This window comes from Nerophis lumbriciformis, linkage group LG04 (genome assembly GCF_033978685.3).
Source record: "Nerophis lumbriciformis linkage group LG04, RoL_Nlum_v2.1, whole genome shotgun sequence".
Lineage (NCBI taxonomy): Eukaryota > Metazoa > Chordata > Actinopteri > Syngnathiformes > Syngnathidae > Nerophis > Nerophis lumbriciformis.
In genome coordinates this window covers 6,095,749-6,119,220 of record NC_084551.2, presented here as the reverse complement: position 1 = coordinate 6,119,220, position 23,472 = coordinate 6,095,749, and the positions used below count along the sequence as shown (strand labels likewise).

General features: G+C 37.4%; 2 protein-coding genes across 3 annotated transcripts in view; one reads left to right on the top strand and one right to left on the bottom strand.

Moving 5' to 3' along the window:
• plekhg6 (pleckstrin homology domain containing, family G (with RhoGef domain) member 6) overlaps positions 1-14,446 on the top strand; it is a 66,945-nt gene extending 52,499 nt beyond the window's left edge. For both annotated transcript variants that reach the window (XM_061948033.2, XM_061948025.2), the window contains 2 exons: positions 450-1,411; positions 12,087-14,446. In XM_061948033.2, coding sequence (XP_061804017.1) covers positions 450-1,411; positions 12,087-12,249 — 1,125 coding nt within the window. In that variant the 3' untranslated portion in view covers positions 12,250-14,446. The remainder of the gene's footprint in view (positions 1-449; positions 1,412-12,086) is intronic.
• On the bottom strand, positions 12,570-22,587 carry LOC133594069 (cell adhesion molecule DSCAM-like). Its single transcript, XM_072912952.1, has 8 exons — positions 22,539-22,587; positions 22,364-22,475; positions 21,964-22,184; positions 19,522-19,776; positions 19,165-19,455; positions 18,836-19,090; positions 18,620-18,735; positions 12,570-12,665 (listed from the first exon to the last, which is right to left on the bottom strand). Exons 1-8 carry the CDS (start codon positions 22,585-22,587, stop codon positions 12,570-12,572), a joined length of 1,395 nt encoding a protein of 464 aa, XP_072769053.1.
• Positions 22,588-23,472: the final 885 nt, after the last annotated feature.

Below are 23,472 nucleotides of genomic sequence, written 5' to 3'. Positions count from 1 at the left end.
TGTATAAAGCAAAAAATAACATACAGTATAAAGGCATTATCACATAAAATTTAAACAGTGCTCGTGCATATTCCGTAAAAGGCATTTAATAAATAAATAAAAGCAGCAATAAAAAAATATATACTTAAAAAATGCGTTTACACATTATCATTCATTGCACCAATAAGTTATCACTTATTCATTTTTTCCTGCACCTTTCTTTTTTTCAGGAAATTAACTTAATTCAAACATGCAAAAGTTATAATGTGAAGGAATTATTAGTAAGGAGGGGTAGGATTAATTATAAGATTTGCTTCTTCCTACTACTTTTCAGTTGAAATGTGCAAATGTAACCACACGAGGTTCCTTAATATAACTTTTTAAACATGTCTGAAACAATTAACTCATAACCAACCTTTGAGTAGATTGAACCCTAACTGTAGACCATCTTATCCATATCACGTTGCCAGGTGACGCTGAGAAACTTGAGAGAGGCAGAGAGTAGAAGACAGTCGGGTGTGAAAAGACTTTCTGTGGCAAATGATGAAATGTCTTTGGACGTTGGCTCGAGAGAAAGACTACATGAGGTCCAACCAGAGCAGCAACTGAGTCAGTCTTGGAACCACACACATCTATCCATCCCCACTAAGCAACTAACCTTGGTACCAGGCGGGTATCCAGATGTGGATTACCCAATAAATGACCTCAACACCTCATACCAAACGGGACCATCCGATTTTGAAGGAGATTCCCAAACTGTCAACTATCCTACCCGTAGAATTCCCGATCTTACGCAGTTGGAAGTGTTGTCTCCTGAGACTAAAGCATTCTCCACAAAGCCAAAGTCCCCCATAGTATACAGGAAGACAATGGTTGTTGAAAACCAAGACTACCCTTCTCAGACGATACAAACTTCAGAGCTATTGTGGTCAAAATCCAACAATGACTCCGACCAGAGCCTAAACCCAAAGATTCTGACGATAAGTGACTTAAAGCCCACCCAGGACAGCTTTTGGACAACAAACGGCTCCAGAGGCTCACTGAACTCTCAGTCATTCTCCGAACCTGAACTGCTGACTTTAAGTTCCGATAAAAAGCAGGGGCTGAAAACCCAGAGAAGCGTTTCCGATCTTACCACCGGCAATCTGGATGGGTCTGCTACACCGTCATCTGTGAACACTCTTCTGGAAAGAGCCATGGGTAGAACGAGAGACAGAGACATGTCAAAAGATATTTTGTTTAATGTAAGGCCCAGGCATCGTTTTACTTCGTTGTCGCCCTCGGCTGACGTAGACAGAGACACAGACGTAGACAGAGACACAGAGTGGGAGAGGGAAGAAGAGAAGCAGTTGCTCAGGCCTCAAGCTCCCATGGTCAGTGGAAAATGGAAGGAGCAGCTGGTGGACGGAGAAGAAGATGACAAGCTGGACAGGTGAGAACTACTGTTATGTGCATGCCAGATGAGTAGTTGGCGATATAAATATGAAATGAATGAATGGATCAACAACTGTGTAATATTACGAAACACAGTACAACAGGAAACCTGTGCCGTCTTGATGGCCAGCTTCTCTTGTCATGTTAATGTTTAATGTGGCAGTGAGTTTCATTTCCTGTTCTATGGCTATTTTCTCCTCTGCTATCACAAAAAAGTCTAAGAAAAAGCAAAACCGGCAAAGTTTGAAAAAACGCTTTAACATTCCTGACAGTCATACAAATAAAAAGTGGATTAATTAAACACTGCATCATTAAACTAAATACAAGTACAATAAAGTAGAACTACTTATCCTTTGATGATATATAGGAACAAAAAGGTAGTATCGTCCCACTTTTTCGACATTTGTGGTGTCATCACAAAAAAAGCAAAGAAAAAGCAAAACAGGCAATGTTTTAAATAACATTTTCAAAATTGTGACTGGCATACAAATAATTCAACACAAAACCAACTAAGTGCAACTTCTCATCAATTGAAAACGTCTGGCATAATAAAAAATGTGCTGGTAGGTTGGCGACCTTTTGTCATTTTAATGTTAAATGTCGCAGTAGCTTTCATTTTCTGCTATACAAAAAAAAATTATTACACATTAATCATGTCGTTAATTATTTTAATCACACCTGCTCCTTTACCTTAACCGTGGATGGTTACCTGAAAGGTTGTTATACGGTCAGTGATCAGGTCATTGTATAAACATACATCAGTGCAAAGATGAGTGAGCAGACTCAGACTGATGTACTCACTGGTAAATTTCACTTCAAAATAGACCCTAACTGGACTCTAGATAAAACTTTTACCAAGTTTTAGCGAATAAATGACGCACGTTTAAGTAGAACATTTGAAAAATGCATTTGTATCCAAATAATGGGCTCTTTTTTAAGTTAATTTGAATTATGCAAACGGGTAATAATTAACCTGTGATTAATCATGATTATTCAAAATTCAAAGCTTGATTTTTTTTGGTTAGTTGTCTATCATTCACAGTCTTTTTTTCTTTTTATTTCTTTGCATTCTAACTTGTAAATAAACGCTAGTAAAAGTCAGCTAACAATAGAGGTAATGGGATTCTAAAAAAACATCCAAAAATCTCCATCAGTGTTTTAAAGTTAAAGTTAAAGTTAAAGTACCAATGATTGTCACACACACACTAGGTGTGGCGAGATTATTCTCTGTATTTGACCCATCACCCTTGATCACCCCCTGGGAGGTGAGGGGAGCAGTGGGCAGCAGCGGTGGCCGCGCCCGGGAATCATTTTTGGTGATTTAACCCCCAATTCCAACCCTTGATGCTGAGTGCCAAGCAGGGAGGTAATGGGTCCCATTTTTATAGTCTTTGGTATGACTCGGCCGGGGTTTGAACTCACAACCTACCGATCTCAGGGCGGACACTCTAACCACTAGGCCACTGAGTAGTTTATATACATACTGTAAGGTTATACAGTGCACTGCATATAGTATGTAATGCAGTGGTGGGCCGTCAGGACCAGCAAGGCCTTCTTTGCTGGCTTAACATATTTCATGATCATAAATTGATAAAAGTTAATTTAATTTTTTATTTACTTTCCCTAAATATGTTAAGTATTCATCATGTTCTTTTCATGTCATATTAGGCTCCAGTGTTGCTGTTTTTACGTTAGCACTTTTATCCAATCAGAATTCAGCCAGCAACCTACTCAGTGGCCTAGTGGTTAGAGTGTCCGCCCTGAGATCGGTAGGTTGTGAGTTCAAACCCCGGCCGAGTCATACCAAAGACTATTAAAAATGGGACCCATTACGTCCCTGCTTGGCACTCAGCATCAAAGGTTGGGATTTGGGGGTTAAATCACCAACAATGAGTCCCGGGCGCGGCCACTGCTGCTGCCCACTGCTTCCCTCACCTCCCAGGGGGTGATCAAGGGTGATGGGTCAAATGCAGAGAATAATTTCGCCACACCTAGTGTGTGTGTGTGTGTGTGTGTGTGTGACAATAATTGGTACTTTAACTTGTTGCCAGCCTTCTGAATCAACAATGCGGCGGTCTGTGCAGTGTAGGTTAACGGGCAGTGTTGGGTTAGTTACTGAAAACCAGTAACTAGTTACAGTTACTAGTTACTTTATTTCAAAAGTAACTCAGTTACTAACTCAGTTACTTACACCAAAAAGTAATGCGTTACTGTGAAAAGTAACTATTTAGTTACTTCTTTTTTTCTTCTTTTTTTTTTAAAGCTCCCATTAATGCCCTTTTTGCCTTCATTTCAGTACTGTTATTGCACTGGAGAATAATACAATCTGTTGATCAACTTGACATACATTTTTATTTTCCTTTTAACATAATTAATGAAAAACAGTGCAACATAAAAAGGCATTCCTCCTTTCTTTAAACTTGGACCAATGACCATGAATAAAAAACAAGTTAAAGTGCAACATAAGAAGAAACATCATCTTCTTTGAAACATAAAGCCTGACATCTGGAGTGATGCTGCTGTCTTCCACACTTGGAGCCATGGATTGTAGAATACTTGTTTTCAGTGGCAGGATCATTGACACAGATGGTGAAGTTTCAGTGCTCAGTAGAGATGGAACACTTTTGAGGGGTTTAAGCACCTGGAGGACCTCACCTGCCACTCTCACATCATCATCAGACAGGGTGACATTTGTCTTCAGGGTGTTGTGGGTCAATGCAGAGTATATAGCTGCCTGCTGCTCCAACATATCATAAGTGGAGTTCCACCTCGTTGGGACATCATGTATGAGCAGGCAGCTTTAGCATTTCTTGCTTTGTCTTAAGCACATGAGCAGCTGTTGTGCTTGGGTGGAAGTAAGAAACCTTCCTGATCCTCCCAAAGAGGCGCTCCATCCTATTGACTGAGATTCCCTTCTGTGATGCCAAATTCACTACATGTGCAAAGCACCTATCTGTGGTCCCAGTCCTGCCTCATTCTCTGTAATTATTTGATTTTTGGCATTATCACGTGTGACTGGGATATCTTTATCTTCCATTCTTCCACTGCTTGTGTCAGCACCTGCGCAAGGTGACTCTCGTAGAGGGGGCGTGTCTTCTCATCTCCCAGTCTGCTGTGATGAAGTGAGCGCTTATAGTTCCGCTGGACGTCCACCCGTCTGTCATGAGCGCAACAGATGATGCTCGGGATAGTTCATCCACAACTTTTTTCTTCTCCTGCTCATAAGGATCTGGCACAATCTTATTGCTGAAGTGGGTGCGTGACGGGATGTCGTAACGTGGTTCAAGCACGTTCAGCATGTGTTTAAAACCCTCGTTTTGCACAACCGAGTCTGCACTTATAAACACACCGATTCAATGGCGGGGGCGTTCAAGCTCCTCCGTTACTCCGCTCGCCATGACCACGCTGTGTGTGGACTGAACGTGCCAACAACTTTTTTTTTTTGTTTCATATATCAAACCGCGGATCACCTCCCCCCACACACACACACATAGACCGCGCCTCTTTTCTTCTCTCCGGCTTGTGACAGAGGAAGATTCAGAAGAACGACACCGCAGCGCTTCTGTTTCTAGCCGATACTACATCAAAAGTAACGTAAAATAACGCAGTAACGCATCATGTAGTAACGGTAACTAAATTACTGAATAAAAAAAAATAACGCGTTAGATTACTAGTTACCGCCGAAACTAACGGCGTTACAGTAACTTTGTAACGCGTTAGTCCCAACACTGTTAACGGGGCACATACAGTCGATGGACAGTTGCGATTGCCAATCAGATCACGAGTTGTTGACAGTAGGCTTCCCTAGATTGCCACACGTTAAACCGTGGAATGTGACTATAAATTGGATTGGATTGTATACTCACTTGTGACTCACAAGTGAGTATACAATCACAACCAGTTCAGTGTGCCATTTCTTCTGCACTGATTATCAACACATTTTCCCCTTTGCCGTCACCCTTCTTTCCCATGACAAAACACGGCAAAAAGTCAAAGAAAGAGCAAAAGACACTGCTAGTTTTAAGCCTTTGTTTGACTTTTCGGGCATTTACTTCCTTAAAATATAGATTAACACTTCAATCCAATCCAATCCACTTTATTTATATAGCACATTTAAACAACAAAATGTTTCCAAAGTGCTGCACAACAATATTAAACACAATTAAAAACAATATAAAATAAATGTGATTAAAAACAATTTCAAAGGGTAAAACCAATTAAAACAGTAAATAGAAAGCAAAAAGCAAAATTTTAAAAACACAGAGGACAACAGAGGACCGCACAACTCACGTAGTGTTAAAAGCCGGAGAATAAAAGTGGGTCTTAAGACGAGACTTAAAACACTCCACTGTGGGAGCAGTTCGAACATGGAGGGGCAGAGTGTTCCAGAGCTTAGGGCCGACCACAGAGAAGGCCCTGTCTCCCCTGGTTTTAAGTCTGGTCTTGGACACCACGAGCTGGAGCTGGCTCTCGGACCTCAGAGCGCGCGCAGGATTGTAAATTTGGATGAGGTCCGAGATATACTGAGGTGCCAGTCCATGTAAAGCTTTAAAAACAAACAGCAAGGTTTTAAAATCAATTCTAAAATGAACAGGGAGCCAGTGTAAACTCTCAAGGATTGGGGTTATATGCTGGCGTCTCCTGGCCCCTGTTAAAAGTCGTGCTGTTGCATTCTGGACTAACTGCAACCGGGAGAGAGCTTTTTGGCTAATGCCAGCATAAAGTGCATTGCAGTAGTCCAGGCGACTTGAAATAAAAGCATGCACGTCTTGTTCAAAAAGGTTAAAAGATAAAAACGGTTTTACCTTTGCTAAAAGACGAAGATGTTAAAAACACGATTTTAAAACGCCATTGACTTGTTTGTCAAGTTTAAAATCGCTGTCTATAGTGACGCCAACGCTGGTGACTTTGGGACGCACATAATTTTGCAATGGTCCCAAGTCAGTGAGGGCCGGATCAAACACTAAAATTTCCGTTTTTCCCTCATTCATTATTAAAAAATTCTGGGCTAACCAAGCCTTGACGTCGCATAGACAGTTGAGAAGGAGTGTCAGGGGGCCGTGGCCTTTTGAAATAGGCATATAAATTTGGCAGTCGTCTGCATAAAAGTGATAAAACACTCCATGCCTCTTAAAAATCTCTCCAAGAGGAAGAAGGTACAGTGCAAACAGGATGGGGCCTAGAATAGATCCCTGGGGGACACCACAGTAAAGCGGAGCAGAAGAAGAAGTGGCGTCCCCCAGCCTGACAGAGAAGGACCTTTCTGACAGATAGGATCTAAACCACTCTAATGCAGTCCCCCTGACACCCACACAGTCTCTCAGGCGATCTAAAAGAATTGTGTGGTCGACTGTGTCAAAGGCAGCTGTAAGATCTAAAAGCACTAAAATGGCAGAGCTGCCAGAATCAGATGTTAAAAGCAAATCATTAAAAACCTTTAAAAGTGCAGATTCAGTACTGTGCAAAGCTTTGTATCCAGACTGAAATGGATCTAAAGTGCTATTTTCATCTAAAAAAGGCTTCGATTGATATATTTATTTATACAACTCAGAATACGACTGTATTTTTTTTTTTTATGTACCGTATTTTTCGGACCTTAAGGCGCACTGCTGATGTGCAGGGCTATTCAAGGCTATTTTCATACAAAAAGCTCACCGGATTTTAAGGCGCATTAAAGGGGATCTGCGCTTTTTTCGGAATTTTACCTATCGTTCACAATCATTGTGAAAGACAAGAATACGGATGTATTTTTTTTGTATGCATTCTAACTCGTAAAAAAAGTCTGCTTACGGCACAGACAATGAGAGGTCCTCTATTCCGCCCATCAAACACAATGAAAAAACACCCAAAAAGCGCCAACAATACTCCATTTACTATTCTTGACTTGAACCAAGTATTAGTGATATTGTTATTATAAGCGCTAATGCAGACAAGCGGCGCCGTGATCACGAGCTTGCATGCCAATAATGACATTATCAATTGATCAGCTGCTTCCTTGTTTCCTTACTAGTCAAACTTTATTCTAGATCACAAATCATGCCTCTCACCTTGATAGTAGAAGGACGAGGACGTATTCCGACAAGTTGGTACACTTTGACAGCCAATTTAGAACCGGGAATGGCAAGAACGAAAGAAGAAATAGACGCTTGTTTGTACCACCTTTTGTTTGTGAGGATTAAGAGTCATTTTTCATCTAAAAGGGGTATATAACAAAATTCTATCAGTCGGCAGCCAAATGACAGCACACATTGTACAGTAAGTGATGTTTTATTGTTTGTTGACTCTCATAAAAGTCTGCAGTCAGCAGTAATCAGTGATGTTGTTAAAAAAATAAAAGCGAACGTTGTGATGCGTTTTTGAAATTAATGAGCCGTGTATGGTTAAACCAGTGGTTCTCAAACTTTTTTTGTCATCCCCCACTTTGGACAAGGGGGAGTTTTCAAGCCCCACCTGCCCCCATCGCCCCAACAGAACGCTAATGCAAAGCTTAACATTTTCAAATTTATTGAACATCAAGTAACATCAAGTTGTATACATTCAAACTCAATAACATAGAATAACATCAAGTTCAATAATCAATAAAATAACTGTGCAGCTGTGGTATAACTTGCATCAAGTTCAATAATAAATAAAATAACTTGCATCAAGTTCAATAATAAATCAAAAAAAGTGTTATAACTTGCATCAAGTTCAATAATAAATCAAAAAAAGTGTTATAACTTGCATCAAGTTCAATAATAAATCAAAAAAAGTGTTATAACTTGCATCAAGTTCAAAAATGAATCAAATAAAAGTGTTGTAACTTGCATCAAGTTCAATAATAAATCAAATAAAAGTGTTATAACTTGCATCAAGTTCAATAATAAATCAAAAAAAGTGTTATAACTTGCATCAAGTTCAATAATAAATCAAAAAAAGTGTTATAACTTGCATCAAGTTCAATAATGAATCAAATAAAAGTGTTGTAACTTGCATCAAGTTCAATAATAAATCAAAAAAAGTGTTATAACTTGCATCAAGTTCAATAATAAATCAAATAACTTGCATCAAGTTCAATAATAAATAAAATAAAAGTGCCACTTTGCAATCTTTGCAAAAAAAAAGGAGGAGCTATGCATTTGGCAAGACAGGGCAAGTGACAGCACTTTTGCCACTTTTGCCCCTCAGTGGTCGTGTTTTGATCAAATTGACCGCGCTCACAACATCTGTTAAAACCTCATTGAGTTGGGGGCTGGGCTGCCTTGACGCGAGTGCTTCCCGGTGAATGACACAGTGTGTCCAACCCTCTTTATTATAGCCTGCAGCTTGTTTCTTCACCCTGCCATGGTCTGTGCGCCATCACAGCAAAAGCCCACACAGTTTTCCCATTTAAGGTCGTGTTCTTTGAGGAAACTGTCCATTATCTTGAAGAGCTCATCAGCAGAGGCTCTATTTTTTATGTATTTGCAAAACAGCAAATGCTCGCAGTGACTCGCCATTCACAAAGCGGACGTATGCGATGAACAGGCAGTCTTTATTGCTGTCAGTAGCTTCGTCCACTTGTAAAGCAAAACGACTTTCTTTTCATTTGTCTACGAGTTGTTCCTTAAGAGCACTTGCAATGTCGCATATATGTCTCGCAACTGTGTCGTTTGACAGTGGGACAGACAGCTTTTCATTTTGCTGCGCTTGTCTCGTCAAGTTTGTTCCGCTTAGCCCCGCCCCCATTAGTTACTGTTGCTATGTCTGTCAAACTTTTGCTCCTACCTAGAAATGTAAAGCCTACAGGAAAAATAAGTAATTTACAATTATTTATATAGCGGATTTCACAGACAGAATCACAAAGTGATTTACAGTGTGTATAGCAAATGAAAGCATAATTAAAAAAAAAATATATAAATAAAATTAAAGTGAAATTTCCTCCCGTTCCTCGCGCCCCACCTGTCATGTCTCTATTCCCCACCAGTGGGGCGCGCCCCACACTTTGAGAAACGCTGGGTTAAACTGAGAAAAATACGTACCGGTAAATATTAAATATTATACATATATACTTACATCATGTATATGAGGTTTTTGGATGTTTTAAGCAAACTTTTGATTGCATTTATTTACTATTTAGAATGCATAAAAAAATACATCCATCGTCATATCTTTCCTAATAAATGTGAACGATAGGCAACATTTAAAGAAAAAGTGCATTTCTTCTTTTAAAGGGTCATGTTATGACTTTTTTTTCCAACATTTAAAACACTTCCTTGTGGTCTACATAACATGTAATGGTGGTTCTTTGGTCAAACGCTGCACTTTGATTATGTTTTACAGACCATCTTCAAGCCACTTCCTGACCGTCTCTTCAGTTTTTGGCCGTTTTGTGGGCGGTCTTATTTACGAGGCTCCACTTCGACACTGTCTTCTCCCCGTCATCTCTGTTGTGGCGGTAGTTTTTAGCGCTTCCATAGCAAGTCTACTGACTGATATAGGTTAGAACTATATGCTACTTTTTATTAGAAATGGCAACAGCGTAGGATAAATGCCTCACAACAAGAGGATAGAGAAAAAGGAGCCTATTGACTACGGTGTCGGCGCAAACCACAAAGGCAGATGCGCGCAAATTTTCGGGACTTATGCAGATCCCAAATACACATCAGCACATACCAATAGGTAAGAAAAGTTGGTTTTGCATAATTTTGCGAAGCAAAACGCCAGATAATGTCTCATAATAGGTGCCTTTTTGGGGTCCTTAAACACTGCTGGCGTTAACGCACTTTTTGTGTCTTTTTACACATTGAAATCAGAAAGGACGCGCATTTCCGGAAGTCTGTGCGTCCCCGAGAGGCAGATTTTGTATTTATTTTTTTTAACAACCCTACCTTCTCTGTTTCTAAACTCCGGTTTGCTTGTTTGTTTGTTTTTATCGATTATCGCTTTCCATCGATGTTTTGTTTTGTTTATATTATAAGAGTCAAGTTTTCGTCCCTGTTTATTGCGTTTTTATTGGTCAACTTCCAAGTAATGAACTTTCCAGTCCAATTTCTTAAATTTTGATTCGCCGAAAGTTTTATCAATCACAAATACCGCATTTCCGGTGTTATTGTTTTCGTCTTGGCGAGCAATAAACCCAAGAAGCCAAGCTTCAATGAAAAGTGGCTTCAGGAGCTACTTTTCAGCAAATGGCTCACTTATGACGATGGAAAGATGTTTTGCACGCCATGTAAACGGGCTTATAAAAAGAACACCTTTACGACCGGGTGCACTGATTTACAAAGATCGAGCCCCACCAGGCACCAAGAAACATCATGTTACACCTTTCCTGCTTGTCAGCTCCCAGACCGTGGTCGAGGAGCGCAGGGGGAGACGTTCCCTCCAGGGCCGATATATTGTCGGTGATAACACCCTCCACTCTCCGGCAGTGGGTCCCTACAGTTCCGCTCTTGGGTCGGAATGACGAGGCTGTCGATTTGTTACAACTTGTTATTTATGTTTTCCACAAAGCCAACCGGACATCCACCATGCTATGAACATGCTAGCACTCCCTCTCCTAACTTGCCCACTCACTTACACACGTCACTCTCCCCACATACCGCCATTCTTAAATGTGAACACACAGCTTATGGCCATCACGAAGCCAGGGATGAAATGCTTGAGGCATTGCGTGCCACTGTATTAAATGACATTGAAAATAACTTGCCAAATTATAAGTTTGTTGGCATTATTTGCCATGAAAGTGTAGATGTGGCGGTTTTTAAACGACTGATGATCTACATACAGGTGAGAATAATCAATTAAATTTGTCATATGCATGTATGCCCTGGCAGACCATTATCATTTCATGACCGAAGTAAAAAAAACGTTTTACACTTTTATACTGAAATAAATACACCTACAACTTATTAAATGAAAATGTAGAAAAAAAAATACCGGCAGCGGTAAAGTTTAGATCCATGAAGGAAAGAAGAAATGAATGTTTATAACTGAATAAATTTACATATGCAAAAAAAAAGTGTTTTCTTTTGTATTATTTTTTTTAATGAATTAAGTAACGTTTATGACAACCTCTTTCCAAAACACAATATAGAATATAAGATATGACAGGATAATGCATATATTTGTCATTTGTTTTCAAAACGGTTACAAAAAAGCGGGACCCCAAAAAATTACTGTGGGACCCCATTGTTTTCACTTGATAGGGTCCCTGGGACACCATTTTGAAAATTCCAAGCGCCAACACTGCTTATACATACATCATAACATTTCCCGTATGTTGAAGCACAGTATGCCTGACTACGGTAGCCGTAATGCTCCGCATTCCATCAAACCAAAGTCGTACTAAAATATCTTGACAGATTTTTGAGCACCGTGTATAATGTTCTCGATTCGCAATAAAACATCAAAGTTTTGGCCTTGCTTGCTTACGGGTCCTTGCTAGCGTTATTTATTGGACAGGTTTCAATCTGCAGTTTGCACGTATCTCTTCTGCACAACTGTCTACTGGTCACACTTATCATTACACCATGTACCAAATAAAATTGCTTCGAGGTCGGTAAGCACAATGGCATTAATACGTACATTAGGTGCACCAGGTTTTGTTGATTTTCGAGAAAATTAAAGGATTTTAAGTGAGCCTTATATTCCCAAAAATATGATATGTATAATTTTAGGCTTTTTAATTTTTGTGTGCATCTCTTCCTGTTTAGTCCTTCCTTTACAAACGGCAACAACGTGGACTCGTCCGGCTGCTTCTTAGCTGACACGGAGACGATGAACTACTTGCCGGTAGGCAATGTGGAAGACGAGAGCCAATCGCTGACGTACGGCGATGTTTCCGAGCAAATCTACGAGCAATGTAGTCAGGTGTAGTAAAGACACTGTGCTACATCCTGTAGTACATAATCATTTTGGAACCTTTTGAATGTGGTTTACATTTGGTGTACATTCATGTAATTTATTGATGTTGTACTTCATATTTATATTACGAGTCATTTCACACCAAATCTGTGATTTTCTGACTTTTTTTTTTTTTTTTGGAGGGGGAGGGGGTAATTAAAACCATGTTTCCATTCTGTAAAGTAAACTGTCTTTATGTACAGTAGCAGACATTGAATAAGATAATGTACAAAAATCTACAAAAAAAGTCCACACTTAAGTGCAGTGGAAATACAAGCAGGTGTGTTGTGTCTTCACTTTTTCTCTTGGCATTTCTCTCCTTTGTCACGCTCATTGGACCTAGCGTGAAGAATCGTCTCCAGTGCAGAAAGGTGGAAGATTTGTGTCCACTGTGGGGCGAAAGAAACAAACATGAGTGAGCACAATAACAGACTTTTAAGATGCTGTGCAACGTCTGAAGAATAGTCACGTTATAGTAGCATTTATGGCGGCTGTCAAACGATTGTTGATCATTCTGTAGTTCACAGGCAAGTTGATCAGAAACTGATCACATTTTGAATGTATTAATTTATTTGTCTATAATATTTTCATTACGGGTAATTAAATAAGATGCGCAACACTAACTATTGTTTTATGACATAATATACTGTAGCATTTTTTATTCGCATGTTATTTTAATGCGGGTGTTTTTGCGTTTTTTTCCACATCTTTACTATATTTATTAGAATATTTTTGGGGTTACTTAAACAAGACATGCATAATTGTATTTATTTGATTAAAATGCTTAATGTTTCCAAATAGCGTTTTTGGGAAAAGTTTTGTATGCAACGTAGTATGTCCGCCATCTTTGTGGAGTTTTTTTTTTGTGATTCCACAGTTCTTCAACATGCAACTGTATTGTTGATAATAAAGGTAAATTATTGGTATTGTTCATTATCAATAGTGCTATTTCTATTGGTATTTGTATTGATCCATTTGTAGTGTAATAATGCTCATTGTCATTTCTGTATTATTTTTTATTTTTCGCTAACTGCTTATTTGCTATTACTTTTACCATCATATTTGTACATGTCATATTTGCTGATGTTGCTCTATTGTTGTTGTTTGCTGTTGTTGTTTTTGTCTCTCTGTCTAATCCCCCTCTTGTCCCCACAATTTTCCCCCTCTGTCTTCTTTTTTTTTCTCTTTCTATCCCCTCCTGCTCCGGCCCGGCTGCACTAAATGATAATATAAATACATTTAATAAAGTCAAATACAAATAAGGCAACAAGAGAAGTATCCTACACTTCTCTTTTGTAAAGTAAATCTGAACAGCCGACATGGGCATCTACATCAACTATATGATTTGCCTGAGAAGCTGGACAGGACACACAAAAAAAAAAAAAAAAAAAAAACATGCAGGTTTAATTAGTTTGAGTTTAATTTCAAGCAACAAAATATCAATGACTAAACTGAACTGCTTTGAAATGATCGCACAATGAAAAAATAAAATATTCACTGCAACATGTTGGCCAACTTTGTGGAGTGTGTAGCGGCAGGCCTTTTTTTCTGTCTTTTTTTTTTTTTTTAATTTATCAAATACTTTGGGTTAACCTTCAGCCTCAGACCTAATTGTTTTAAACTATGACGTGATGATATAGTGTTCAGGGCGTCCTGAAAGCCATCTTTGTGGAGTATGTTGCTGCAAGACTCTTTGATTTAGATTAAGTATTTATTTAACATTTTATCATTAACTCCTAAACATAATTGTTTGGAAGTTTTGACATGTAGTGCTTTTATAGCCAAATATAATGTTATGGGCAGGAGGGAGGCTATCTTTGTGGCGTGTATACAGTAGATCGCTTGTGTTCCGACACGTGACTTCTTCCTTGAACTAAAGAAAAATTGGTGGTCAACCAAGCCAAAATGGCTGTTTGACTATCTGAGTACGTAAGGGCAGGGCCGGCCCGTGGCATAGGCCGTATAGGCAAATGCTAAGGGCGCCGTCCATCAGGGGGCGCCACGCCAGTGCCACAAATGTTGGAGGAAAAAAAAAAAAAAGTTGGTACTATTATTTCTAAATACAAAAAATAATCCCACGTTAATTAAAATGCAAAGTAAAGCCTATTTAATAGAAATATTATTTGTTACAACATTACGCCCCCTCCTCCCGCACGGTGCGCCCCCTCCCTTCCCGTATCATGACTCTTTTTGGACGTCACCACATCAAAAAGATGTCAAAACGGTCAAAACTGTCAGGTGCCCAGGGAAGAAACAAGAGAAAAGAAGAGGAGGAGAAACGAGAAAAGACAGAGGTAGCAGGTATGCCTACATGAAATTATTTGTCTGTTACAGAATGTGATAGTAACCTGGCTTTTTAGCATTAAGCTAATGTTACATGATTCGGCAATTGCTAATCAATAAATAGCTAGTTCTGTTTTAACGTCGGGTTAATATTGTGGAGGGGGCTAAATTGTTATGGAAAATAATAATGTAACGTTAGGTAATTACAGTACTCCCCCCTTACATTCCTTTTGGGACATTTGTATTAGATCTTTTAAGCAGGTGTTTTTTGTTTACATTGTTATTGCCTTCTGGTTAGCTAATGTTTGCCCTGCAGGTAATAGTCACTTTTCCACCCCTTTATATATTAGGTATAGTTGTAAGTAAAAAAAAAAAAAAGGTCAAAGACAAAGCTATTCGGGTTCTTGTGAGTATATACACTTCACTGCCAATGTGGGGGGGCGCCACCTAAAATCTTGCCTAGGGCGCCAGATTGGTTAGGGCCGGGCCTGCGTAAGGGGCCTCGATCTTCCCGCAAAAAGCAGATACGAACAAAAAAATCTAACTATGCAATGGACTACAGCCCTATAATTTAGCAAAAAAAGATTTGTCGAGTGACATGAAAGATTATCAGTCTCGTTTCCAGACATGTATCTTGTGCAGATGGAAACTTGGAAAAGCATGGAGGTCTACAACTTCATTTTGTGTGGCTGGGTCAAGGAAATCGGTATCAACACTCTCCTGGATAAATATACATCGTTTTTGCTCTGGTAAGGTTGCATTTCATGATTTAACTTCGCATCTACAGCCATGTTTGTTATTGTTGTTGCACCCGCCGTTTATGAGAACGCGTGTTTTCCCCCATCTTTATCTAAATATACATACCTGTAGATGTCAACATTGTGTATGTGCTGCCTTTGGTAAAAGTTTAACTCTTTTAAGTTTTGGTCACATTGGCTTTCTGTTATTTGCTCATGTGTTTTAAGAAACACAAATAATATCAAGATAATACTTCTATGGGAAATAATAAACGTTAAAAGTATATCAAACAAACCTTTAACGAAGTGATCACTGCAAACTCGTGCATTCTTCGACTCTGCTCCCTTGGACTGGAGTGCGCGCCACTTTTTTTGTTGTCGTTTTGTAAAATCTTGCGCTCTTTCGCCCTTTTTGATTACCTCTCGGGGAACTCTGAAGAAAGGTTTATTCTTTTTGCGATTTGAACGGTTCGTACAGCCGAAAACAAAGCAACCATTGGGCATTTTTCTTCGAGAAAGGCTAAATGGCACCTAGTAGGGTTGTACGGTATACTGGTATTAGTATAGTACCGCGATACTAATGGATCATATTCGGTACTATACCACCTCTGAAAAGTACCGGTCCGCCACCCCAACCCCCAAATTTGTAATATCATTCAAAACTAATGTAAAGTATCAAACAACAGAAGAATACGTGATTATTACATTTTAACAGAAGTGTTGATAGAACATGTTCAATAAGAAAGTAAGCAGATATTAACAGTAAATGAACAAGTAGATTAATAATTCATTTTCTACCACTTGTCCTTAATAATTTTGACAAAATAATAGAATGGAAAATGACACAATATGTTACTGCATATGTCACCAGCTAAATTAGGAACCTTTTTTGCTTGCTTACTACTAAAAGACAAGTTGTCTTGTATGTTCACTATTTTATTTAAGGACAAACTTGCAATAAGAAACAAATGTTTAATGTACCGTAACATTTGTTGTTAAAATAAAGCCAACAATGCAATTTTTTGTGGTCCCCTTTATTTAGAAAAGTATCGAAATAATTTTGGTACCGGTACCAAAATATTGGTATCGGGTAGTGATGGGTCCGGCAACACCGATGCATCGGCGCATGCGTCGAGCTCATAGAGCAAAACCCTGTGTCGGTGCGCGTACCGCTTTTAGAAAGTCACGTGACCGATCATGAGCTGTTTTGGTCACGTGACCGATACGCGAACTGTGTCGCACTGACGCCTCCTCTGTGCCCTGTGAGCGGCTCTTTTCTACAGCCGGAGAAATAATAACTAAGAAGAGAAATCGTCTAAAATGTAATACGTCGGAAAAACTTTTATTTTATTTTTTTTTAATAAAAATGTGTAAAAAAATAAAATTAAAACAATTCCCAGTCCACAATCATCCACAACACGTTCTCTTAGATTTCCATGTTATGATACATGTTCACATTATTTATTGACTATCTAAAAAAGATAAAAATATATTTTTATTTAAATGAAGAAATGAAATAATCCTAAATGAAATATAATGACTTGGTTTATATTATTGTATATACTAGGGCAGGGGTCACCAACGCGGTGCCCGCGGGCACCAGGTAGCCCGTAAGGACCAGATGAGTAGCCCGCTTGCCTGTTCTAAAAATAGCTCAAATAGCAGCACTTACCAGTGAGCTGCCTCTATTTTTTAAATTGTATTTATTTACTAGCAAGCTGGTCTCGCTTTGCTCGACATTTTTAATTCTAAAAGAGACAAAACTCAAATAGAATTTGAAAATCCAAGAAAATATTTTAAAGACTTGGTCTTCACTTGGAATAAGCAGTAGAAAATGGATGGATGGATGGGTCTTCACTTGTTTAAATAAAATCATTTATTTTTTACTTTGCTTCTTATTACTTTTAGAAATACAATTTTAGAGAAAAAATACAACCTTAAAAATGATTTTAGGATTTTTAAACAAATACCTTTTTACCTTTTAAATTTCTTCCTCTTCTTTCCTGACAATTTAAATCAATGTTCAAGTAATTTTTTTATTTTTTATTGTAAAGAATAAATATTTTAGCTTCTGTTTTTTCGACGAAGAATATTTGTGAAATATTTCTTCAAACTTACTATGATTAAAATTCAAAAAAATTATTCTGGCAAATCTAGAAAATCTGTAGAATCAAATTTAAATCTTATTTCAAAGTATTTTGAATTTCTTTTAAAATTTTTGTTCTGGAAAATCTAGAAGAAATACTGATTTGTCTTTGTTAGAAATATAGCTTGGTCCAATTTGTTTAATATTCTAACAAAGTGCAGATTGGATTTTAACCAATTTAAAACATGTCATCAAAATTCTAAAATGTATCTTAATCAGGAAAAATTACTAATGATGTTCCATAAATTCTTTTTTTAATTTTTTCAAAAAGATTCAAATAAGCTAGTTTTTCTCTTCTTTTTGTCTGTTGAATTTTGAATTATAAAAAGAGTCGAAATTGAAGATAAACTATGTTTCAAAATTTTATTTTAAATTTTTTCGTGTTTTCTCCTCTTTTAAACCGTTCAATTAAGTGTTTTTTTTCATCATTTATTCTCTATAAAAAACCTTCCGTAAAAGGAAAAAAAAAAATGTATGATGGAATGACAGACAGAAATACCCATTTTTTTATATATATACATTTATTTATTTAGCTATTCTTGTTTAAATCACACTTACGTGTAACTTACAAATGACAATATATTTATTTATTTAAGTGTGTATCAAACTGGTAGCCCTTCGCATTAATCAGTACCCAAGAAGTAGTTTTTGGTTTCAAAAAGGTTGGTGACCCCTGTACTAGAGCATAAAATCAGTGTCAGTTGAGTCGGTCCATAGGTTACCTGTAGGGATTTTTAATGTCCAGCAGATGTCAGTATTTAGTGACACAGTATCGACACAGTATCCATACAGTTTTGCAATGTGTCGAAACGCTTCATGACGCCTCATCAACCCATCACTAGTATCGGGACAACACTAGCACCTAGTACCCATTGAGAACAGACGCTGGCTTGACCACCACGCATGTTCAATGACCACCAAGCAATTGCGGGCATCGACAAATGAAGTTATTAACAGTGCATTTTCCATCCATCCATTTTCTACCGCTTATTCCCTTCGGGGTTGCGGTGGGCGCTGGAGCCTATCTCAGCTACAATCGGGCGGAAGACGGGGTACACCCTGGACAAGTCGCCACCTCATCGCAGGGCCAACACAGATAGACAGACAACATTCACACTCACATTCACACACTAGGGACCATTTAGTTTTGAATTTGCAATATACAAACGTCTCTTACCCTCTGGTGATGCTTGTATAGCTGACCCACACTCAGAACCAAAAGAACGAGGAGAACGCTGAGACTGAGCGCCATTGATATGTCGTAGAAAGGACTCGTTGACTCAATTAGGTGACCTGTGATTTGTTTAAGGAGAATACAAATAAAATAAGTACATTTCATCAAAATTGAGTTGAATTAAAATAATTTGATTTATTCCAATTCAATTTAAATTACCATGCTGAGGAGTGATGCGATGCGTTACGTTTCCCAGAAGGCCTTCTTTACTGTAAAAGCGACACACCCATTCTCCAACACCCTCATCGTTCCCGTTTGTCATATAAAGAGTCTTTCCTTCCTGGATGGATTCAACCAATGGTGTGCCGCTGGGGGCAAAGGTCACGTGAACCCACTGGTAACGGGCGACCTCGCTGGTGTCCGTCAGCTGACATGTCAGTGCCACTGTTTTCCTCCATGAGACGCTGCGGCCAACTATGCACATATGCATAAGCGTTAATCAATACGTAAATATTGTGAATGATTTATAAAAAGATGCGATAATTCACCTTTGGCGACGACGAGCTGCATCCTTCGAGACAGGCTTTGTCCTCCAACAACACCTGCACATCTGTAAATCCCCTCATCTTCAAGACTGACATTTCCCAGCCGGGCCGACTGATCCCAAGCAGGTTTGGAAGCTGGCGATGAAGACAAAAAGGAAGGAGGAAGAGGACCAGAAGGTTTGTGCCAGCTGGTCTCAGAAGGGATTTGTCCAGGGGAGAAGACACAAGGGAGGGTGGCTGCACATCCCACAGCTGCGTACATCTGCACATCATCTCTAGATGGATGGATGATTCCTGCAGGGATAGAAGGGAAACTGTAAAAACTAATATTTTATTGGAAAAAAATAAAGTCTCTGTCACCTTTCACGGTTAAATCTGCAGATGCTCGGCCCATCAAGCCCTGGTGGACCACCACGCAAGTCCACTTTCCTGTCAGGGTCACGCTGGCCGTTTCCTCCACAGTCCACTGAGCCGCTTTAGGGTTCTCTCTACTTGTAGACACAAATGTGCTGTTGTTCAATCTCCACTGCACGCTGGCACCCACAGGCTGAGGTGACACATCACAGCGCATGGAAACCTTTATCCCGACCACAGGGGACACTGACGAGAAAGACACTGTAAAGAAAGAATATCATTCATTGTCTGTTTCTACCCTTTAAAAAAATATATTTATACATTTTTATACTTGCTGCTGTTCATAATTATTGTACATTTAAAAAATGCTACAAAAATCAGTAATAATACAAATATAGCCATTTTTTTTTAAATTATTTTATAATTTGTGAAACATTTATGTAATTTATTGGTATTTTTATTATTTTATTTACATTATAATATATACATTTTTACAAGTTAATCTGTTTAATAATTACATAAAATTTATTTGTATACATGTTTTTTTTACATATAAAAAAAATACTTTTAAAGAGCAAGTTCTTTGAAGTATTTAGCAAAAGTTGTTATTTTTATTTTATTGGTTATGAGATAATTTGCTTGTTATTTTTTATTTTTAATGTGTGAAAAGGTATTTTTATGGACACTACAGAGCAGGCATTTATATACTTGCTGCTGTTCATAATTATTGTACAGCTTCTTTAAAAAAATGCTACAAAAATCAGTAATAATAAAAATATAGTATTTTTTATTATTTTATAATTTGTGAAAAATGTATGTAATTTATTTGTATTTTTATTATTTTATTTACATTATAATATATTATTTTTTACAAATTAATCTGTTTAATAATTACAAAAAATGTATTTATTTACAAGTTGTTGTTTTTTACATATAAAAAATTAAATAGTTTTAAAGAGCAAGTTCTTTGAAGTATTTAGCAAAAGTCGTTATTTTTATTTTATCGGTTGTGAGAGAATTTGCTTGTTATTTTTTCTTTTTAATGTGTGAAAATGTATTTTTATAGACAGTACAGAGCGGTCATTTATTTTTTTTAGTGTTGGGTTAGTAAAACTGTATCGTGATATAATTGAAAATAGTAAAAATATCTAGTAAAATATGTGCATATATGTAATATTGTAATGCTGTTTTAGGTCGATTTTTGTATTTCAGTTCCTGTCGTTCCTGTGAATTTTGTCTGGTTAAAAAAGATAGTAAGAAAAAAAAAAGTCAAATATTGATTTTTATGGTTTAAGTAATTTTTTAAGTTGTTTTTTGTTAGTTTTGTTGTTTAATTGATTTGCATTTGTTATTATTTTATTTACTCCATATGAATATAGTAAATGGAGTAAAAATATTTGGTAAAATAATGAATGAATTCTGCCTATTAACAAGAAAAATAAGAAATAATCTGTAAAATATTGTTGTTTTTTTGTTCTTTTTTTTACATTTTCAAAAGTAATTTTGAAAGTTGTTGGTTTTTATGTATTTTGTTTGATTTAATTGCACTGGTTATTATTTTTATTTACTTTATATTATATTATTTTTAAGATATTAATAATAAATATATTAAAGAGTAAAAATATTTAGTAAAATATTTACATATTTGTAATTGTAGATGTATGTCTTTTGAATTCCAGTTCTTGCTGTCCCTATGAATTCACAAGAAAAATAAGAAATAATCTGTCAAATATTGTTGATTTTTTGTTCTTTTTATTACATTTTCAAAAGTAATTTTGAAAGTTATTTTTTTGTATTTAGTTTTATTTAATTGCATTGGTTATTATTTTCTTTTCTTTATATTATATTATTTTTAAGATATTTAAAATAAATATAGTAAATACAGTAAAAATATATAGTAAAATATGTACGTATTTGTAATTGTACATTTTTTACGTTTTGAATTCCAATTCCCGCTGTCCCTATGAATTCTGCCTATTAACAAGAAAAATAAGAAATAATCTGTCAAATATTGTTTTTTTTTCCACATTTTCAAAAGTAATTTTGAAATTTGTTTTTTTTATTTGTATTTTGTTGTTTGATTTAATTGCATTTATTATTATTTTATTTACTTTATATTTTTTTTATTTTTAAGATATTTAAAATAAATATAGCAAATGGAGTAAAAATATTTAGTAAATGTACGTATATTTTTGACTTTTTGAATTTCAGTTAACCGCTGTCCCTATGAATTCTGCATAGCAACAAGGAAAATAAGAAATATTGTTGGGTTGTTTTGTACATGTTGTATATTAATTGTGCATGTTTTGTTTTTTTATTGATTCAAATGTTTTGATAGTTTTTTTCAGGCCAGTAGTCCATAAAAAGTGTGAAAAAACTAATAAAATACACGATAAGTAAAACAATAAATGATATAAAGGATAATTGCTACTATTTGAATAGTACTACCTGTGATGACTCTCAGCATAACCGAGCGTGTCATGGGCTGTCCGCCGCTGTTGAACGTGCACTCAAACATGCCGCCGTCGTCCTCCCTGACGTTGTTGATGTGCAGACTGCAGTCGCCTCTGTCTAACTGGGAGTGAGGGCATCGCACACGCTGGGCTCCTCTCTGCAGCCATTTGGATCCCCAGAACTGCATCCCGCTCTTCTCCTGTCTCCACACGTTACTGTGGATGGAGAGGTGCACAACACAATGGATGAACCCCACGATTCATCGCAAGGGGCTTCTTCCACACCAAACTAATCCAAGCATGCCTCTGCTCGGGCCTTCTCCAAACGGATACCACAAAATGTGTTAAAAGCTGAACAATAAGACTTTTATTGAATAAAAACTATTGTCTTATACCCTTGGTTGGGTTTCCTCCAGGTGATGGCTGGAGATGAAGCGTTGCAAACACACGGGAGTACAACTCTGGAGTTGGACTCAGCAAACACCTCCTGTACTTCATGGCGACCCTCTGGGACAACAATGAGGAATTCTAAATGTACAACTTAATTTAAAATAATTAAATGTAAATTACCTGTCATAGACCATGATATCAAGCCGAATACTAAACACTCCAACAGCATTTCTTCTTGACTGAAGGCAAAATGTATTTGGCGAGGTTGAGTGATAAAATGTGTAATATATGCCGACAAACGGGGGCGGGGTCTTTGGTTGTTGCTCATCTGTTGTGTGTGTCAGCTTGGAAACTGTAAGCGAGGAGGAGACCCGGCCACATCCTCCCACGGATTCTCTCTGTCTCGTTCTCTCCACACGTAAACAGACCGTGTCAACGTAAAGACCACTAACAGAAAGTGCAAAATATTGCAAAATAGCGTAACTATTTCACACCTGAAGTGAAATGGTTAATGCGCATCAGCGTCAATGCCGGTCAGTCGTCTTTCACACCTATACTGACGTCATCACCAGTAAACGCCGAATAGAAGCATGCATGCGTCTTGTAGAAACAGTCACGCTGTTGTCCATAAATGTGCTTACAATGTGGATTTAAAGAAAAAGTCAAATAAAACTAGTTTTTTTGTAGCATTAATGGCTAGACTACAACATGTATTGATAACCATAGAACAGGAAATAGAATGTACTGCAACATTGGCTGCTTATTGCCACTGCTTTTAGTTTGGCTCACCATTAAGTTGTCTTCAATGCGGCAGTAGTTTTACTTTATTTTAGTTTCATTAAACAGTGGTTAGCTTCTGCACCGCAAATTATTAGCCAGACATTTTATTTCTAGAAATGTCCCTAGTTTTCGGAGCTATTTACTTGTATTTAGCAGAGGTGTGGACTCGAGTCACATGACTTGGACTCGAGTCAGACTCGAGTCATGAATTTGATGACTTTAGACTCGACTTGACAAAATGTAAAAAGACTTGCAACTCGACTTAGACTTTAACATCAATGACTTGTGACTTCACTTGGACTTGAGCCTTTTGAATTGACATGACTTGACATGA

Excerpts from the sequence above, each read along its gene's own strand:
- LOC133594069 (XM_072912952.1), bottom strand. The coding sequence starts at position 22,587 with ATGCTGTTGGAGTGTTTAGTATTCGGCTTGATATCATGGTCTATGACA. Across the intron at positions 22,476-22,538 it reads GATATCATGGTCTATGACAG|AGGGTCGCCATGAAGTACAG; the intron begins GTAATTTACATT and ends TTGTTGTCCCAG. Across the intron at positions 22,185-22,363 it reads TGGAGGAAACCCAACCAAGG|TAACGTGTGGAGACAGGAGA; the intron begins GTATAAGACAAT and ends CTCCATCCACAG.